This window comes from Sparus aurata, chromosome 12 (genome assembly GCF_900880675.1).
Source record: "Sparus aurata chromosome 12, fSpaAur1.1, whole genome shotgun sequence".
Lineage (NCBI taxonomy): Eukaryota > Metazoa > Chordata > Actinopteri > Spariformes > Sparidae > Sparus > Sparus aurata.
In genome coordinates, this window is record NC_044198.1 from 25,086,848 (window position 1) to 25,108,423 (window position 21,576).

At 44.7% G+C, this 21,576-nt stretch overlaps 1 protein-coding gene across 1 annotated transcript; it reads left to right on the plus strand.

Annotated features, from left to right (window-relative positions):
- The first annotated feature begins 7,338 nt into the window (after nucleotides 1–7,338).
- On the plus strand, nucleotides 7,339–20,174 carry LOC115592500 (tripartite motif-containing protein 16-like). The gene is made up of 2 exons (XM_030435329.1): nucleotides 7,339–9,063; nucleotides 19,897–20,174. Exons 1-2 carry the CDS (start codon nucleotides 7,393–7,395, stop codon nucleotides 19,912–19,914), a joined length of 1,689 nt encoding a protein of 562 aa, XP_030291189.1. The 5' UTR covers nucleotides 7,339–7,392; the 3' UTR covers nucleotides 19,915–20,174.
- The last annotated feature ends 1,402 nt before the right edge of the window (nucleotides 20,175–21,576 follow it).

Genomic DNA, 21,576 nt, shown 5'->3' on the forward strand with positions numbered 1-21,576 from the left:
ATTTTTGTCTGATAACTTTACTCTGCACACAACACAAACCTCGAGCACACAAACAATAAAAGAAAAAATGCTACGATTTAGGTAACGTGAGGAGGGGGGTCACTGATGGCAAAACATAACCTTATTCTGTGAGTAAATGTGTGTATAATAACTATTACAATAAGTTCCGTTCAACAAGGAAGCAGTAATTCTCAAAATTAAAATAATACACATTTATTATTCACATTATGAATAATGCAACACTTGGCGATTGAAGACAGCAGCCACATTGTCCCTAGACTACTATTGTACAGTAGGCTGCTGTATATGGCAGCACACAGATGTAGCTTTTTGTTTCTGACTTTCCTACACTATTTAACCACAGTGTTGAGCAGTAGACTAGCATTTAAAGACACTTAAAGACTTCAATTGTTTGTAAAAGGACAGACTAGATTAGAAGAAAAATTGTGTAGTTTAGTAGCCTTTGGTTCTGCCTGATGAAGAGCTGATATTTTGGCCCACCATTCAACTGCTTATAAAAAAATTGGCCCCAGGCCAAACTAACTTGCTGAATCCTGCCAAAGGTCACCTGTGTAGGCTGTAACAAACCAATGTTTCACTGCAGGCTGGAATCTCGACTCTAGTCTGATGTCGTTTACTTAATATCCTCAATCAGCTTTGAACATTGGTATATAACATAATTAGTGATTCAACTAAATTGGAATTAAATAAGTTCAACCACCTGGGCTTTGGGAGTGGCAGTGCTGTGACTCTACTGAAAACAGCAGCAAGCACAGATCTAACCACATTGTGTCTGAAAGGCTTAAATAAAAGTACCTTAAAACTGCAATTGGGTACAGTAATTGAGTAAATATATCTGCTTTCAACCAATAAAAGAAAACTAAATAGAATTTGGGTAAGAATTCAAGAAATATGTCAGCAAAGCCTGAAGACCTGAGAAATATTTTACAGGTTTTATTGTTTTATCGTACATGAGGCAACAAAGTTCAGATTCACAGAAGTGCTTCTCGTCCTTGAATGAATCAAAGGTTGATAATCTTCAGACTGAGCTCCTCTCTGTCCATATACAGTATTTCCTTGTTCCCTCCCCTTCAGATAAAGAGTTTGAAGACAACTCATGTTGCTTAGATCAGAGCTCAAAGTAATTTACACTGGGAGAAAAATGAAAGCCCTCGAGTCCTGTATGGTCATTTTGGTCTCTCTGGTCTGTGTGGTCTGTCTGGTCTCTTACTTTGAGAAACACCTCCAGCTTCATTATGGATCACCAGTGTTTGAACACCACAAGCTGGTGGAGCCCACCGAGGAGCTGAAGGAGAAAATCTGCTCTCGTCATAATGAGGTGATGAAGATGTTCTGCCGTACTGATCAGCAGTCTATCTGTTATCTCTGTTCTGTAGATCAACATAAAGGCCATGACATAGTGACAGCTGTCGCAGAGAGAACTGAGAGGCAGAGAGAGCTGGAGGGGAGTCGACACAACATCCAGCAGAGAATCCAAGACAGAGAGAAAGATGTGAAGGTGCTTCAACAGGAGGTGGAGGCCATCAATCGCTCTGCTGATAAAGCAGTGGAGCACAGTGAGAAGATCTTCACCCAGCTGATCCGTCTCATGGAGAAAAGACGCTCTGATGTGAAGCAGGAGGTCAGATCCCAGCAGGAAACTGAAGTGAGTCGAGTCAAAGAGCTTCAGGAGAAGCTGGAGCAGGAGATCACTGACCTGAAGAGGAAAGACGCTGAGCTGAAGAAGCTCTCACACACAGAGGATCACAACCAGTTTCTACACAACTACCCCTCACTGTCAGCACTCAGTGAGTCTACACACTCATCCAGCATCAATATCCGTTCTTTGAAGTACTCTGAGGATGTGACAGCAGCTGTGTCAGAGGCCGGAGACAAACTACAGGACGTCCTGAGAGAGATGTGGAGAAACATCTTACTGACAGTGACTGAAGTGGATGTTTTACTGTCTCAATCAGAGCCCATTACCAGAGCTGGATTCTTAAAATATTCATGTGAAATCACACTGGATCCAAACACAGCAAACACATATCTGTTTTTATCTGAGGGGAACAGAAAAGCAACAAGAATGGAAGATGAACAGTCTTATTCTGATCACCCAGACAGATTCACTGACTGGGCTCAGGTCCTGAGTAGAGAGAGTCTGACTGGACGTTGTTACTGGGAGGTGGAGTGGAGAGGAGGAGCAGTTGAAGTAGCAGTCACATACAAGAATATCAGCAGAGTAGGGAGCTCAGGTGAAAATTCATTTGCATTGGATAAATTGTCTTCATTATTTTGTAACAATCACATTTGTGACTTTTGGTACAAAGGTAATGACAAAGTCATCTCAGGTCCTCAGTCCTCCAGAGTTGGAGTGTACCTGGATCACAGTGCAGGTATTCTGTCCTTCTACAGCGTCTCTGACACCATGACTCTCCTCCACAGAGTCCAGACCACATTCACTCAGCCTCTCTATGCTGGACTTGGTATTTATCATAAAACCACTGCTGAGTTGTGTAAACTCAAATAGACAGAAGTCATTCAGGGACAGTGGTTAACCTTTGAATTTTTTGAATAGTCAAACTTATTTTGTCTTCATGATTGTTGCTGAGAGCTGAAAACTGATGCCCAGCACAAGAGGGCGCCTTCATCCTGCAGACCAGGGATGTAGTGGAGGTTAAAATTTAATTGTTTTATTGGAAATGAGGGAACAAAATTCAGATTCACAGAGCTGCTCCTCGCCCCGGAATGAATCAAAGGTTGATGACCGACAGAGTGAGCTCCTCTCTGTCCATATTCAGTATTTCCTTGTTCCCTCCCTTTCACATATAAAGTTTGAAGAAAACTCATGTTGCTTAGATCAAAGCTCAAACTAATTTGACATCCAAGGAGGAAGTGAGACTCAGCCAGTCATTTGCACTGAGAGGTGAAATGGCGCAGAAAAAAGTTCAGCTGGACAGGGAAACTATCTCTTGTTCGATCTGTCTGGATCCCCTGAAGGATCTGGTGACTATTCCCTGTGGACACAGCTACTGCAAGAACTGTATTAAAGATCACTGGGACAGAGAAGATGAGGAGAATATCCACAGCTGCCCTCAGTGTAGAGAGACCTTCACACCGAGGCCTGTCCTGGTTAAAAACACCATGTTAGCTGTTTTAGTGGAGGAGCTGAAGAAGACTGGACTCCAAGCTGCTCCTGCTGATCACTGCTATGCTGGACCTGAAGATGTGGCCTGTGATTTCTGCACTGGGAGGAAACTGAAAGCCCTAAAGTCCTGTCTGGTATGTCTGGTACCTGACCTCACGAGCCACGACGGGACCCCGGGACCCCGCACCACCCCTCCTCACCTACACTCGTTTTCCACCTTTGAACATTAAAAGACTTTTATTCAATGTTACCTGTGGTTCAGAGTCGTGCTTTTGGGTTCAGATCTTGTACAAACCGTAATATATACTGAATTATCTGAAGTAATTTTCTGGCAATCTAATGAACTTAAGCATCAAATAAAGACAGTAAAAGTCAATTAGATGCTGTTTATTGAGGGTTGACTGGGGCGACCGGTAATCAGGTTTACATGCACAGATGAGATACATTGATTTAAAAATGTGCTACACTGGCTCTGATGCAGCATATAACTTCCAAAGTCTTGATTCACTAAAGTTAAGTAATCAGTGTATCAAAATGTATGATATTACTTCCAAAATGTGGAGAGGAGTGCAAGTATAAAGTATCAGAAAATGTCAATATTCAGGCCTCAAAAGTACCTCAAAATTCTACATAAGTAAATGCACCTTGTTACATTACATCACTGTTCTGAAATTGAACAGTTTTGTCACAATAGTTTAAAAAGTATCATCAATTTCAATATTTTATGACCGTTAACTTTGATAACTCTCTATTGTCATTTAGATGCTTTTAACCAGTAAAAAAAAAAAGTGAACCAAATTTTCGGAAGAGTTAGAGAAATACATCAGCAAAGCCTCAAGAGCCAAGAAATATTTTACAGGTTTTAATGTTTTATTGTAAAAGAGGAAACAAAGTACAGATCTACAGAGCTGCTCCTCGTCCCGTAATGAATCAAAGGTTGATGACCGACAGAGTGAGCTCCTTTCTGTCCATATTAAGTATTTTCTTGTTCCCTCCCCTTCAGATATAAAGTTTAAAGACAACTCATGGTGCTTAGATCAGAACTCAAACTAATTTGACATCCAAAGAAGTGATACTGAATCAGTCGCACTGAGAGGTGAAATGGCGCTATGCTGGACCTGAAGATGTGGCCTGTGGGTTAGGGTGAGATGACTGTTGCTGATTGTTGAGGCATTTCTTCACTGCACAGAGTCACCTGTCAATCAAACATCATGGGCGGGACTTTGACATTTTCTCGTGTGTATATGTAAATATTTGAGTTTCGGCGCTCCATCCTGTATCTTTTCAGCCGTGGAGGCTCTCACTGCTCATGGTGACTTTTGTTTAGCTGAACTGAAATAACTCTGTATGAAAGAGTAAACGTCTCTGTGCTCTAAATGTTTGCTGAATGTTTATTTTGATGGATTTGTATGTTGTTTGAGAGAGAGCAGCAGAGCTTCCTTCATCGTAGATATTTAGTTGTCAGCTTTTTGCACATTTGAAAAGAAATCTAAAATCACTTTTACAAGTATTTCTTTAGCCGACCAAATGTTGTTGTTGTTGTTGTTGTTGTCCAAATCAACTTACAAATGAGAGACTATAAAACTGTACTTACCATGATTATAATCAATAAGGAGATCATTTATTAGTTTCTTGATTTTTGTTATTATTGGATTTAAGCTTTACACAGACTCAGGGTCTTTGCAATGTGAGCCCCAACATTGTTTCTTTGTTCTTCCAGACACACACACACACACATACAAACATGAACACAAACACCTGTATGTAGTACATGTTAGTTAGATTGTCTGTTTTCACCTTTGTGTTAAATAAAAGACTTTGAACCTTCACTCATGCTGTCTATTTAATGTTGTATAACAGTGAATGTTGCCAAACTCGACTTTGTCAGGGACTCCAAAATCCTTTGACCATTATGAGCAGCTATGGTAATATTGGTAGTAGTTATCGAGTTAATTACTAATCAGAGTTGGCTATCTTTTACCTTCTTTAAGGGTGGTGCCCCGTGGTGATCTAATGGATATGGTATCTTATTATTTATCATAATTAATAATAATCCCTGAAAATTACTTACTGGAAAGTGGAGTGGAGTGGAGGAGGAGGTGTAGCAGTTGAAGTAGCAGTGGCATACAAGAATATTGGCAGAGTAGGGTCGACTTTCAAAAGTTTATTTGGATGTAATGACAAATCTTGGTCATTTTTTTGGCACAGTGACAGTTATTTATTTTGTTACGAAGTCCAAACTCCCGTCTCAGGTCCTCAGTCCTCCAGAGTTGGAGTGTACCTGGATCACGGTGCAGGTATTCTGTCCTTCTACAGCGTCTCTGAAACCATGACTCTCCACAGAGTGCAGACCACATTCACTCAGCCTCTCTATGCTGGACTTGCTTTTTATCCTGGAACCACTGCTGAGTTGTTCAAACTCAAATAGACAGACGTCATTTCAGGGACAGTGGGTTAAACTCTGTGTTTGAGTCCTTTAACTTATTTTGTCTTCATGTTTGTTGCTGAGAGCTGATTGTTGTGGCATTTCTTCAATGAACAGAGATCACCTGTCAATCAAACATCATGGGCGTGACTTTGACATTTTCTTGTGTGTCTTTGTAAATATTTGAGTTTCAGACACACACACACGCACACAAACATGAACACAAACACACACAAACACCTGTATGTAGTACATGTTAGTTAGATTTGGTGTTTTCAGCTTTGTGTTAAATAAAATACTTTTGAACCTTCACTAATACTGTCTATTTAATATTGTATAACAGTTAATGTTGCTGACCTCTACTCTGTCAGGGACTCCAAAATCCTTTGACCGTTATGAGCTGTTATGGTAATAATGGTTGTAGTCATCAAGTTAATTATTAATTGATTTGGCTACATTTTCCCTTCTTCATCGGTGGTGCCCTGTGGTGATATAATGGAAAGGCTATCTCATTATTTATCATAATTATTAATTATCCCTGATAATAATTAATTATTATTGATAGCCAAATATAAGCCAAACTCCCTATTACTGTTGTGGCACAATATATGGTGCCCCGTATCAGTCTGTGTACTGTTGGCAAAAATTAATAAATGTGGATATTCATTTCACCATAATTTAGACAGTGCTATAATTTGAGCCAAAAGTTTTCACATTGAACCATACTAGTCTACTACAGGAGTAGATATTGATTTGTACTTACAACAAATTACAGTGTGGTGAGAACTGATTGATCAATCAAATTTATAACCCATTTAATCAACCAAACTCTTTTCAGTTATCAACTGCCACCTTGAGCCTTTGCTAATGCTGCTCTCAATTCAAGTTGAAAGTGCTCTGTAGAAATTGTAAACATTTCAGTTCAGTATTGGAATATCTTGTATTTGTTGCATTCTAGTCAAGCTGTCAGAATCTGATGATAGTTTTAGTGCTCCTTCTGTCAGTAGCAGCATGCCACAGGCCCTGTGATACATAGCAGTTTATGTCTGGCTGTTACTGCCTTGCATTTCAGCCTGAGTACAAAGTAGAGTCGCAGATATAGCCACAGCATACTGCCAGCCCTTTGAAACAGAAGTTTCTGTACTTGCTGTTAGTACCATGTGTTTCCGCCCGAGTCAACCTTAAGAGACAATCCTCCAACTGTTACTGCCCTGCATTCCAATTAGTGCATGTTGAAAGTTTGGAAGGAACACTTACACCTGTAAAACTGTGTTTATCTTTATTGGCCCCGATCTGTATGCCTACAACAGCCACTAGATTGTGCCATAGTCACCCCTCTTCCACAGGAAGCTGCCCTCTATAAGTTAGGCCATAACACAGATTGTTTGGGCTAGTGTACTTCTCCCAAGCTACACTACAGAGTGTCTGCCGAAGCAACACGATGGTCTCTGATACTAAGAAGACTTTACCTCCTAACAGTTGAAGGGACCAGTGTTTAGAATCAGAGATGAGCTCTACCGTAAACAAGTGTTCAACACACGTTGTCTCTCTCAACTCGCTCGTCTTCCTGGAATGGATCGAAGCTTAATGACCCCTCCCTCTTCTTCCTGCTCTCAAACACAACGAGCTCCACAACAGTTTCCTCATTCACTCCCCTTCAGCTCTACAACTCGTGGATGGGTGTGACCAACATGCAGTGCAGTGCAGGAGCAGACAGGCACAAATCACTGAGGCAACGCATGCTGTTCAGATTAGACCTCAAACTGGTTTCAGTTTTCAGGAAGTGAAACTCAGACAGTTGTTGTCACTGAGAGGTGAAATGGCACAGAAAGGTGTTCAGCTGGACCGGGAGACCTTCTCTTGTTCGATCTGTCTGGATCTACTGAAGGATCCGGTGACTATTCCCTGTGGACACAGCTACTGCATGAACTGTATTAAAGATCACTGGGACAAAGAAGATGTGAAGAAAATCCACAGCTGCCCTCAGTGTAGGCAGACCTTCACACCGAGGCCTGTCCTGGTTAAAAACACCATGTTAGCAGTTTTAGTGGAGGAGCTAAAGAAGACTGGACTCCAAGCTGCTCCTGCTGATCACTGCTATGCTGTACCTGAAGATGTGGCCAACGCTGGGAGAAAAGTTAAAGCCCTCGAGTCCTGTCTGGTCTGTCTGGTCTCTCTGGTCTGTCTGGTGTGTCTGATCCTTTACTGTGAGAAATACCTCCAGCCTCATTATGAATCACCTATTTTTGAACACCACAAGATGGTGGAGCCCACCGAGAAGCTCCAGGAGAACATCTGCTCTCGTCATAATGAGGTGATGAAGATGTTCTGCCGTACTGATCAGCAGTCTATCTGTTATCTCTGCTCTGTGGAGGAACATAAAGGCCACGACATAGTGTCAGCTGCAGCAGAGAGGACTGAGAGGCAGAGAGAGCTGGAGGGGAGTCGACAAAACATCCAGCAGAGAATCCAGGACAGAGAGGAAGATGTGAAGGTGCTTCAACAGGAGGTGGAGGCCATCAATGGCTCTGCTGATAAAACAGTGGAGGACAGTGAGAAGATCTTCACCCAGCTGATTAGTCTCATAGAGGAAAGACGCTCTGATGTGAAGGAGCTGGTCAGATCCCAGCAGGAAACTGAAGTGGGTCGAGTCAAAGAGCTTCAGGAGAAGCTGGAGCAGGAGATCACTGAGCTGAAGGGGAAAGAGGCCGAGCTGAAGAAGCTCTCACACACAGAGGATCACAACCAGTTTCTACACAACTACCCCTCACTTTCAGCACTCAGTGAGTCTACACACTCATCCAGCATCAATATCCGTCCTCTCAAGTACTTTGAGGATGTGACAGCAGCTGTGTCAGAGGTCAGAGACAAACTACAGGGCGTCCTGAGAGAGACATGGACAAACATCTCACTGACAGTGACTCAAGTAGATGTTTTACTGTCTCAATCAGAGCCCAAGACCAGAGCTGACTTCTTAAGATATTCACGAGAAATCACACTGGATCCAAACACAGCATACAGACAGCTGACATTATCTGAGGGGAACAGAAAAGTAACAAGAATGGATGATGAAGAGTCTTATTCTGATCACCCAGACAGATTCACTGACTGGGAGCAGGTCCTGAGTAGAGAGAGTCTGACTGGACGTTGTTACTGGGAGGTGGAGAGGAGAGGAGGAACAGTTGGAGTAGCAGTCGCATACAAGAATATCAGGAGAGTAGGGTTGAGGGAAGAAAGTTTATTTGGATTGAATGACAAATCTTGGTCATTATTTTGGGAGAATGACAGCTATGTATTTTTGTACAATGAATACAAAACTCCCGTCTCAGGTCCTGAGTCCTCCAGAGTTGGAGTGTACCTGGATCACAGTGCAGGTATTCTGTCCTTCTACAGCGTCTCTGACACCATGACTCTCCTCCACAGAGTCCAGACCACATTCACTCAGCCTCTCTATGCTGGACTTGGTCTTTATGATGGAACCACTGCTGAGTTGTGTTAACTCAAATAGACAGACCTCATTTCACCGACAGTGGGTTAAATTCTGTGTTTGAATCCTTAAACTTATTTTGTCTTCATGTTTGTTGCTGATAGCTGATTGTTGTGGCATTTCTTCACTGCTTCAATTTCTTCAATTGTTTTGATGGATTTGTATGTTGTTGTTAGAGAGAAAGCAGCAGAGCTTCCTTCGTCATAGATATTTAGTTTTCCCCTTCTTTTTTAAAAAAAAGATTTTTTTTATGGCATAGACACCTTTATTAAGCAGTAGACAGATAGGAAATATGGGAGAGAGGGGGGGATGTGACATGCAGCAAAGGACCTCCGGCCAGAATCGAACCGGGGTTGGCTGCGTATATGGCATGCGCTCTAACCACTCGACCACTTGCGTGCCTTAGTTGTCACCTTCATGTACATTTGTGAAGAAATCTAAACTCACATTTACATTTAATTCTTTGGTAGATAAAATGTTGCTATTGTTGTTATCCAAATTGACATGGTTGCTGAGAGCTGATTGTTGTGGCATTTCTTCACTGCACAGAGATCACCTGTCAATTGTTTTGATGGATTTGTACGTTGTTGTTTGAGAGAAAGCAGCAGAGCTTCCGTCATTATAGATATTTAGTTGTCACCTTCTTTTTTTTTATTTTTTAAATACATTTAAAATCACATTCACATTTATTTGTTTGGCAGACTAAATGTTGGTGTTGTTGTCCAAATCGACTTAGAAATAAGTGACTATTAAACTGTAAATATCATGATCACAATCAATAAGCAGATCACTGATTAGTTGATTGTACATAGCTGAGATTCTGCTTAAACAAACTCACTGTGTGGATGAAGTGAATCTGTACATGAATCATTGAACAAGAGTCATTTACAGACTTTACTGATGGGATGTGTGAACAAAAAGATGGTTTATAAAATGAATAAACAAACATGAACAAAGTGTTTTCTACTTGTCGTCATTGCAGGGTATCATACAAAGCTGATGTAGAAAAAGAAAACAAGTCAAATATCTTAACTTCCCCAACAAATGGAAAATGTGCAGCCTAGATCAGCTCCAGTCATAAAATCACTAAATGAATATCTGATTATTTACATTTGTTCACAAGTCGTGTGTATGAGTATATGTTGTTTCACCAGAATTCAAGAAATCAGATGATCTCACATTCTGAAAGAGTTTTAACAACCTAAGAGCTGATGTGAATCATATTTGTAAAGGGGAATCTCTTCTCTTCCATCCTTCGCGTGTGACCTGAATGCAGCATCAGTGTGATAACAAACTGACACAGTGTGATATCACACACATTTAAATGTGTCTTTACTGATGTTGTTTGAAGCTGCCAAAGGCTCAGTGAAGTTTTTACACGTCTTCCTGCAGTGAACATCACAGCAGCTCAACAACTGACATGTGAAAACTGATGCTCAACACAAGAGGGCGCCTTCATCCTGCTGACCAGGGATGTAGTGGAGGTTAAAGCTCCTCAGCTCAGTTTGTCTGCATGTTTCAGACCATGTTTTCACGCTGAGGAGAAACTTTCCAGTAATGTCACACATCATGGTGAATGGTGGCAAACTGCAGTGAGTTAAAGGAATGATCTTTTGAGGCTATCCATCCATCCATCCATCCATTTTCATCCGCTTATCCGGGGCCGGGTCGCGGGGGCAGCTGCCTGAGCAGGGACACCCAGACCTCCCTCTCCCCGGATACTGCCTCCAGCTCTTCCGGGAGGACCCCAAGGCGTTCCCAGGCCAGCTGGGCGACATAGTCACACCAGCGTGTCCTGGGTCTTCCTCGGGGTCTCCTCCCGGAGGGACATGCCAGGAACACCTCCCGAGGGAGGCGTCCCGGGGGCATCCGAAACAGATGCCCGAGCCACCTCAGCTGGCTCCTCTCGATGTGGAGGAGCAGCGGCTCTACTCTGAGCTCCTCCCGGGTGACAGAGCTCTGCCCTGCCACCCTGCGGAGGAAACTCATTTCGGCCGCTTGTATCCGGGATCTTATTCTTTCGGTCATGACCCAAAGTTCATGGCCATAGGTGAGGGTCGGAACGTAGATTGACTGGTAAATCGAGAGCTTCGCCTTTCGGCTCAGCTCTCTCTTCACCACGACGGACCGATACAAAGACCGCATTACTGCGGCCGCTGCACCGATCCGTCTGTCAATCTCACGCTCCATCCTTCCCTCACTCGTGAACAAGACCCCAAGATACTTAAACTCCTCCACTTGAGGCAGGAACTCTCCTCCCACCTGGAGGGAGCAGGCCACCTTTTTCCGGTCGAGAACCATGGCCTCGGATTTGGAGGTGCTGATTCTCATCCCAGCCGCTTCGCACTCGGCTGCAAACCACCCCAGGACATGCTGGAGGTCCCGGCTCGAAGGAGCCAACAAGACCACATCATCCGCGAAAAGCAGAGATGAGATCCATTGGCTCTCGAACCAGATCCCCTCCGGCCCGTGGCTGCGCCTAGAAATTCTGTCCATAAAAGTAATGAACAGAACCGGTGACAAAGGGCAGCCCTGCCGGAGTCCAACATGTACTGGGAACAGGTCTGACTTACTGCCGGCAATGCGAACCAAGCTCCTGCTCCGGCAGTACAGGGACCGTACGGCCCTTAACAGAGGGCCCCCGACCCTGTACTCCCGGAGCACCCCCCACAGTATGCCACGAGGGACACGGTCGAATGCCTTCTCCAAGTCCACAAAACACATGTGGACTGGTTGGGCAAACTCCCATGAACCCTCGAGCACCCTGCGGAGGGTATAGAGCTGGTCCAGTGTTCCACGGCCAGGACGGAAACCGCATTGTTCCTCCTGGATCCGAGGTTCGACTATCGGCCGAATTCTCCTCTCCAGTACCCTGGAATAGACTTTCCCGGGGAGGCTGAGGAGTGTGATCCCCCGATAGTTGGAACACACCCTCCGGTCCCCCTTTTTAAATAGGGGGACCACCACCCCGGTCTGCCAGTCCAGAGGCACTGTCCCCGACTGCCACGCGATGCTGCAGAGACGTGTCAGCCAAGACAGCCCCACAACATCCAGAGACTTGAGGTACTCAGGGCGGATCTCATCCACCCCCGGTGCTTTGCCACTGAGGAGCTTACGGACTACCTCAGTGACTTCGGCTTGGGTGATGGATGGGTCAACCTCTGAGTCCCCAGCCTCTGCTTCCTCTATGGAAGGCGTGTCAGCGGGATTGAGGAGATCCTCGAAGTATTCCTTCCACCGCCCGACGATGTCCCCAGTCGAGGTCAACAGCTCCCCACCTCCACTGTAAACAGTGTTGGTGGAGGACTGCTTCCCCCTCCTGAGGCGCCGGATGGTTTGCCAGAATTTCTTCGAGGCCGACCGGTAGTCCTCCTCCATGGCCTCCCCGAACTCTTCCCAGACCCGAGTTTTTGCTTCCGAGACTGCCCGTGCTGCCGCACGCTTGGCCTGCCGGTACCCGTCAGCTGCCTCAGGAGTCCCCCGGGCCAGCCAGGCCCGGTAGGACTCCTTCTTCAGCTTGACAGCAACCCTTACTTCCGGGGTCCACCACCGGGTTCGGGGATTGCCGCCGCGACAGGCACCGGAGACCTTACGGCCACAGCTCCGGACAGCCGCGTCAACAATGGAGGTGGAGAACATGGTCCATTCGGACTCAATGTCCCCAGCCTCCCTCGGGATCTGGTCAAAGCTCTCCCGGAGGTGGGAGTTAAAGATCTCCCTGGCAGAGGGTTCTGCCAGACGTTCCCAGCAGACCCTCACGATACGTTTGGGTCTGCCAGGTCTGTCCAGCTTCCTCCCCCGCCAGCGGATCCAACTCACCACCAGGTGGTGATCAGTTGACAGCTCAGCCCCTCTCTTCACCCGAGTGTCCAAGACATTCGGCCGGAGGTCAGATGACACGACCACAAAGTCGATCATTGATCTCCGGCCTAGGGTGTCCTGGTGCCACGTGCACATATGGACACCCTTATGCTTGAACATGGTGTTTGTTATGGACAAACTGTGACTAGCACAGAAGTCCAGTAACAAAGCACCACTCGGGTTCAGATCGGGGAGGCCGTTCCTCCCAATCACTCCCCTCCAGGTAACACTGTCATCGCCCACGTGGGCGTTGAAGTCCCCCAGGAGAACGACGGAGTCCCCGGTTGGAGCACTCTCCAGTACCCCTCCCAGGGACTCCAAGAAGGCCGGGTACTCTGCACCGCTGTTCGGCCCATAAGCCGAGACAACGGTGAGAGCCCTATCCCCGACCCGAAGGCGCAGGGAAACGACCCTCTCGTTCACCGGGGAGAACTCCAACACATGGCGGCTGAGCTGGGGGGGCTATAAGCAAGCCCACACCAGCTCGCCGCCTCTCGCCGCGGGCAACTCCAGAGTAGAAGAGAGTCCAGCCTCTCTCAAGGAGTTGGGTTCCAGAGCCCAGGCTGTGCGTGGAGGTGAGCCCGACTATTTCTAGCCGGTACCGCTCAACCTCCCGCACCAGCTCAGGTTCTTTCCCCCCCAGTGAGGTGACATTCCATGTCCCCATGGCTAGAGTCACCATCCGGGGATTGGGCCGCCGGGGCCCCCGCCCACGACCGCCACCCATATCCCTCTGCACCGGCCCCATCTGAACCCTCCCGCGAGTGGTGAGCCCACGGGAGGGCGGGCCCACGTTGCTCGTTCGGGCTGCGCCCGGCCGGGTCCCGGCCACCAGGCGCTCGCCTGCGAGCCCCAACCCCAGGCCTGGCTCCAGGGTGGGGCCCCGGTGACGCCGATCCGGGCGACGTGCACGTCCTTGGTCTTGTTTTATTCATCAGGGGCGAGTGAACCGATCTTAGTCTGACCCGTCACCTAGGACCTGTTTGCCTTGGGAGACCCTACCAGGGGCATTAAGCCCCGGACAACATAGCTCCTAGGATCATTCGGGTGCTCAAACCCCTCCACCACGATAAGGTGCCGGTTCAAGGAGGAGAAAGAGGCTAAGAAAGTGGAAAATGATTGTTTTTCCTGCTGATAGTTTGGCTTCTGACACTCACTAACAGTGGCGTTTACTGTCTGCCTCCCTTCATTTGTAACAAAGTAACCTGTCTTAAATATTTTTCCAAATTTGAGTTTTTCATCATGGTGTAAGTTTGTTTTACCAGCTGCTGAAGTTCATGTTGACCACGGTGTGTTTAGGTTGTGTGTCCGAAGGTCGTTCTCATATTGATGCTGTTGTGTGAAGAATTGTGTTGAGGCTGACAGAGGGGCCTCCAGCGATTTTAACATCTGTGAAAGAATATAATATTGCGACCCCACAGATCAGTTATGTACGCTGTACAAACCAAACCTGCAAAACACATCTGAAGACCCCAAATATCAATAATGAATATATCTTTGTTGCCTGGAATCTCTACTGTTGCGTTATGTCATTTAGCTCATACGTAGTCTTGAACATTTGTGTAACATGATTAATTATTAAAGTAAATACTTATTAAATGAGTTCAACCAGTTTGCACTTTGGGTGCAGCAGTGCTGTGATGTCACTGAACCCATGTTTGGAAATTAAATTTTTTGTCACAAATTTTACAAAGTTAATTATTAATTTTAGTATTCAATGACATTTAACTTTGATGACTACATATCAGTCAGCTGCATTTAACTAGTAAAAGAAAACTGAACAGAATTTAAAGAAGAGTTAGAGAAAGATATCAACAAAGATATCAAAAAAGGTTTTATTGTTTTACTGTAAATGAGGAAACAAAGATTAGATTCACAGAGCTGTTCCTCCTCCTGGAATGAATCAAAGGTTGATAACCGCCCTCTTTTATCTCATATCTCAAACACAGCGAGCTTCATTCCGTTTCCAGAACCGTTAATTCACAGTTTCAGCTAATAACCTGTTTGATAGAATAGAACAGAATAGAAAAAAATGGTATAGAAAAGAATGCTTTTTATGTCATTGCACCCAAGTACAACGAAATTGGAGAGCCACCCCAGGAAGGTGCCTCATCAATCATCAAAAAAAAAAACTCATTCCACACTTCATTCATTGCAAAACATTCACACAATACACACACCCACATCAACATCTACACAGACATGTATCCATGTTGGCAATCATAAACATAAAAACAATAAAATGTAAAGTGCTGAGTGTCAGACAGTGCAAATCGCATCATTAAAAAATAAGTTTGGCTTCATTTAAAGCCGTTATTGTATTAGGAAAGAAGCTGTTCCTGAATCTGCTAGTCCTTGTTTTTAGACATCAGCGTTTCCCTGAGGGCAAAAGTTCAAACAGTGAGTGACCAGGGTGAGAACAGTCCTTTATGATCTTGGTGGCTTTTGAGAGCAGTCTAGTTTTGGCGATTTCCTCTAAAGACGGAAGAGGACAGCGAACGATCTTCTGTGCTGTGTTGATGACTCTCTGTACTGACTTTTTGTCCGCTGCTGAGCATCCAGTGTACCACACAGTCACACAGTACACCAAGATGCTCTCTATAGTAGAGCGGTAGAAGAGCACCAGCAGCTTCTCAGACAGGTTGGTTTTTTTAAGAAGTCTGAGGAAATGCAAGCGCTGTCGTGCTTTCTTCACCACCACCGTGATGTTGTCAGTCCACCTGAGCCGGTCCGAGATGAGGGTTCCCAAGAATTTACAGTTGTGAACCCTCTCAATAGATTCCACATTGATGTACAAAGGGAGTGGGTCAACCCCATGTTTCCCGAAGTCTATGATGAGCTCTTTAGTTTTTGCTGTGTTGAGAGTGAGATTGTTATCTTTGCACCATGTAACCAGTCCGTGGACCTCTGCTCTGTAGGCCGACTCATCTCCTCCTGAGATAAGTCCGACTAGTGTGGTGTCGTCTGCAAACTTTATGATTGTGTTGTTGGGGTGGGAGGGGTTGCAATCATGGGTGTGCAGTGAGTATAGCAGAGGACTCAACACACAGCCCTGAGGGGAGCCGGTGCTGAGAGTGAGGGTGGTGGAAGTGTGGGGGCCGAGTTTCACTGTTTGGGGCCTGTTGGTTAGAAAGTCCATAATCCAGTGGCAGATGTGGGAGGAGAGTCCAAGGTCAGTCAGCTTCCTGATGAGGATGTCTGGGATGATTGTGTTGAACGCTGAGCTGTAATCAGCATCCTCACATATGTCCCACTGTGCTCCAGATGGTTTACGGTTGTGTGAAAAGCTATGGTGATGGCATCATCCGTCAACCTGTTTGCCCTGTAGGCGAACTGATGTGGGTCAAGGTCCAGTGGGAGACTGGTTTTGATGTACTTTAATACCAGCCTCTCAAAGCACTTCATAACTATAGGGGTGAGTGCCACAGGTCTATAGTCATTCAGACTGCAGGGGGAGGGCTTTTTGGGGATTGGGATGATGGTGGATGTCTTCAGACAGGAAGGAATGGCAGCTTGGGCAAGGGATAGGTTGAAGATATTGGTGAACACTGTGGAAAGCTGGTCAGCACATTCTTTCAGTACTTTTCCAGGTACTCTGTCTGGGCTGGTAGCCTTTCTTGGGTTCACTGATCTGAACACCTGCCTCACGTCATGCTCCTGCACTGTGAATGGGAAGGAGCTGGAGGCAGGTGGAGACCGCACATCTGGTGTTGGACTTTTTGCCTCGAAGCGAGCAAAGAAGCAGTTCAGCTCCTCTGCTAGCGAGGCATCTGTGTTGGGGGGCATGGAGTTGTTGCCCTTGTAGTATGTGATGTGTTTTATTCCTTGCCATGCCCGCCGTGGATCATTGTCTGTGAAGTGGTCTTCTATTTTCCTTTTGTAGTCCTGTTTAGCCTCCCTGATCGCCCTTTTTAAGTCGGCTCTCGCTGAGCTGTACCTGACGGTGTCCCCAGACCTGTATGCAGTGTCCCGGGCTTTAAGAAGAGTCTGTCATCCAGGTCTGGTTGTTCGAATATGTCCCAATCAGTTTGCTCGAAGCAGCCTTGTAGCTGTTCAAGAGCCCCCTCTGGCCAGGTTTTGAAAGTTTTTATGTCAGGCCTAGTTCTATTCCTGATGGGTTTGTATGCTGGGATGAGGAACAGTGAGAGATGATCTGAAAGTCCTAGGTGTGGAGAGGGAACTGCTCTGTATGCATGCCTAATGTTTAAATAAACATGGTCTAATGTGTTTTGTCCCCTGGTGGCACATTTCACATATTGTGTTAATTCAGGTAGTACAGTCCTTAGGCATGCCTGGATAAAATCTCCAGCTATGATGTGGAAACCATCAGGATGAGCCTGTAGCTGTTTGTTTAGAGTGCAGTGCAGGTGGGCTATCGCTGAGCTAATGTTAGCATCTGGTGGTATGTATACAGCTGTCACAATCACTACCGTCAGCTCTCTAGGTAGGTAGAACGGTCTGCACATGACTGACAGTGCCTCTATGTCAGAAGGGCAATGGCTGTGTATGATCCTGCTGCTCGAACACCAAGCATTGTGCACATATAAACAAAGTCCTCCTCCTCTTGTCTTACCAGAGTCTTTGCTACGGTCCTGTCGGTGGGTTGTACGTCCTGTTAGCTGTACCGCGGTGTCTGGGATAGCCGAGTGGAGCCAAGTTTCTGTGATAACCACCACAATGCAGTCTCGGTGATATTAGTTCCAACACGTCTAGAGATTGAAATGCTAGTTTTGCTCAGGGTCAGTGTTGTCAAAAGTACCCCCAAAAAAAAGTTAAAATAAAAAGGTATGGTGTTAAAATATTAAGTCTTTAGGTTTTGGATATTAAATATATTGAATTATCTGAAGACATTTTCTGGCAAAAAATGTACTTAGTTACATTCAGACACTGCTCTGGGTGATGTTCTGAATTGAACAGTTTTGTCACACGTTTCAAATGAGTTCATCAATTTCAAAATCTAATGACAGTCTAGTTTGGCAAGTTAGCTGCTTTAAACCAGTTAAAGAAAAGTGAAAAGACTATGTGGAAGATTTGGAAAAAATATGTCAGCAAAGCCTGAAGGGCCAAGAAATACTTTACAGGTTGATTGTTTTATTGTAAATGAGGAAACAAAGTTCAGAACCACAGAGCTGCTCCTCGTCCTGGAATGAATCAAAGGTTGATAACCAACAGAGTGAGCTCCTGTCTGTCCATATACAGTATTTCCTTGTTCCCTCCCCTTCAGGTATAAAGTTTGAAGACAACTCATGTTGCTTAGGTCAGAGCTCAAACTAATTTGACATCCAAGGAAGTGATACTGAGCCAGTTGTTGGCACTGAGAGGTAAAATGGCACAGAAAGAAGTTCAGTTGGACCGGGAAACTATCTCTTGTTCGATCTGTCTGGATCTACTGAAGGATCCGGTGACTATTCCCTGTGGACACAGCTACTGCAAAAACTGTATTAAAGAACACTGGGATGGAGAAGATGAGGAGAATGTTCACAGCTGCCCTCAGTGTAGAGAGACCTTCACACCGAGGCCTGTCCTGGTTAAAAACACCATGTTAGCAGTTTTAGTGGAGGAGCTGAAGAAGACTGGACTCCAAGCTGCTCCTGCTGATCACTGCTATGCTGGACCTGAAGATGTGGCCTGTGATTTCTGCACTGGGAGAAAACTGAAAGCCCTCAAGTCCTGTCTGGTATGTCTGGTCTCTTACTGTGAGAAACACCTCCAGCCTCATTATGAATCACCTATGTTTGAACACCACAAGCTGGTGGAGCCCACCGAGAAGCTCCAAGACAATATCTGCTCTCGTCATAATGAGGTGATGAAGATATTCTGCCGTACCGATCAGCAGTGTATCTGTTATCTCTGCTCTGTGGATCAACATAAAGGCCACGACACAGTGATAGTGACAGCAGAGTGGACTGAGAGGCAGAGAGAGCTGGAGGGGAGTCGACAAAACATCCAGCAGAGAATCCAGGACAGAGAGAAAGATGTGAAGGTGCTTCAACAGGAGGTGGAGGCCATCAATCACTCTGCTGATAAAACAGTGGAGGCACAGTGAGAAGATCTTCGCCGAGCTGATCCGTCTCATGGAGGAAAGACGCTCTGATGTGAAGCAGCAGGTCAGATCCCAGCAGGAAACTGAAGTGAGTCGAGTCAAAGAGCTTCAGGAGAAGCTGGAGGAGGAGATCACTGAGCTGAAGAGGAAAGACGCTGAGCTGAAGAAGCTCTCACACACAGAGGATCACAACCAGTTTCTACACAACTACCCCTCACTGTCAGCACTCAGTGAGTCTACACACTCATCCAGCATCAATATCCGTCCTCTGAGATACTTTGAGGATGTGACAGCAGCTGTGTCAGAGGTCAGAGACAAACTACAGGACGTCCTGAGAGAGACATGGACAAACATCTCACTGACAGTGACTGAAGTGGATGTTTTACTGTCTCAATCAGAGCCCATTACCAGAGCTGGATTCTTTAAATATTCATGTGAAATCACACTGGATCCAAACACAGCAAATAAACGTCTGATATTATCTGAAGGAAACAGAAAAGCAACAAGAATGAATGTTGGACAATCTTATTCTAGACACCCAGACAGATTCACTGACTGGGCTCAGGTCCTGAGTAGAGAGAGTCTGACTGGACGTTGTTACTGGGAGGTGGAGAGGAGAGGGAGGAGCAGTTGGAGTAGCAGTCGCATACAAGAATATCAGCAGATCAGGGGACCCAGATGAAAGTTTATTTGGATGTAATGACAGATCCTGGTCATTAGATTGTAACAATGACAATTATGAATTTTGGTACAACAATATAGATACTCCCATCTCAGGTCCTCAGTCCTCCAGAATTGGAGTGTACCTGGATCACAGTGCAGGTATTCTGTCCTTCTACAGCATCTCTGACACCATGACTCTCCTCCACAGAGTCCTGACCACATTCACTCAGCCTCTCTATGCTGGACTTTATCCAGAAACCACTGCTGAGTTGTGTAAACTCAAATAGACAGAAGTCATTTCAGGGACAGTGGGTTAAATTCTGTGTTTGAATCCTTAAACTTATTTTGTCTTCATGTTTGTTGCAGAGAGCTGATTGTTGTGGCATTTCTTCACTGCACAGAGATCACCTGTCAATCAAACATTATGGGCGGGACTTTGGCATCTTCTCATGTGTCTTTTAGTAAATATTTGAGTCTCTTTAGGCGGTGCTCCTTTCTGTTTCTGTTCAGCCCTTGAGGCTTTAACTGTTCATGGTGACTTTTGTTTAGCTCAACTTCACCTGAGATCACCTGTCAATCAAACATTATGGGCGGGACTTTGACATTTTCTCATTTGTCTTTATGTAAATATTTGAGTTTTTTTTGGTGGCGCTCCTTCCTGTGTCTGTTCAGCCGTGGAGGCTATCACTGCTCATGGTGACTGTTGTCTAGCTGAACTGACATTTCTCTGTATGGCAGTGTAAACATCTCTGTAGTCTAAATGTTTGTTTTGATGGATTTGTATGTTGTTGTTTGAGAGAAGGGAGCAGAGGTTCCTTCATCGTAGATATTTAGTTGTCACCTTGTTGTACATTTGAAAAGAAATCTAAAATCACTTTAACATTTATTTCTTCAGCAGACCAAATGTTGTTGTTATTGTTGTCCAAATCAACTTGCACGTAAGGAACAGTAAAACTGTAATTTTTTTACTGTAATTATCATGATAATGATAATCAATAAGTAGATCATTCACTAGTTTCTTATTTTTTGTAATGAGTGGATTTATGATTCACACAGACTGAGGGCCTTTGCAATGTGAGCACCACCATTGTTTCTTTGTTTTTCCAGACACACACACACACACACACACAAACACACCTGTATGTAGTACAGGTTAGTTAGATTGTGTGTTTTCATCTTTATGTTAAATAAAAGACTTTTGAACCTTCATTCATGCTGTCTATTTAATATTGTATAACAGTGAATGTTGCCGACTTCTACTCTGTCAGGAACTCTAAAATCCTTTTATCATTACTAGCTGTTACGGTAATATTGGTAGTAGTTATCAAGTTAATTATTAATCAGAGTTGGCTATCTTTTCCCGTCTTTAAGGGTGGTGCCCCGTGGTGATCTAATGGAAATGGTATCTTGTTATTTATCATAATTGATAATTATCTCTGGTAATAATTAACTATTATTGATAGGGAGTTTGGGTTAAATTTGGCTATTACTGTTGAAGCACCTCAATGGTGCCCCGTGTGAGTCGGTGTACTGTTAGCAAACATTCATAACTGTGCAATATTCGTTTAAGCATAATTTGGACAGTGCTGTAATTTCAGTTTCACATCTTGAAAACCTTTAGCCGAAAGTTTTCACATTTAACCCCACTAGTCTACTACAGGAGTAGACATTGATTTGTACTAACACACAATTACAGTGTGGTGAGAATTGATTGATCAATCAAATGTATAACCCATTTAATTAACCAAACTCTTTTATAGTTTTGTCACGATACCAAAATCATGACTTCGGTACGATACCTGCCTAAAATATCTCGTTACCGATACTGAAATGATACCACGTGGAAAACTAAAACATCATCAAAAGTAATGGCATAAATTTTAGATGACAGAATGTGGAACTTAAAATGATTTATTTCTTTTTATTATATCTATATATTTGTAAAAGCT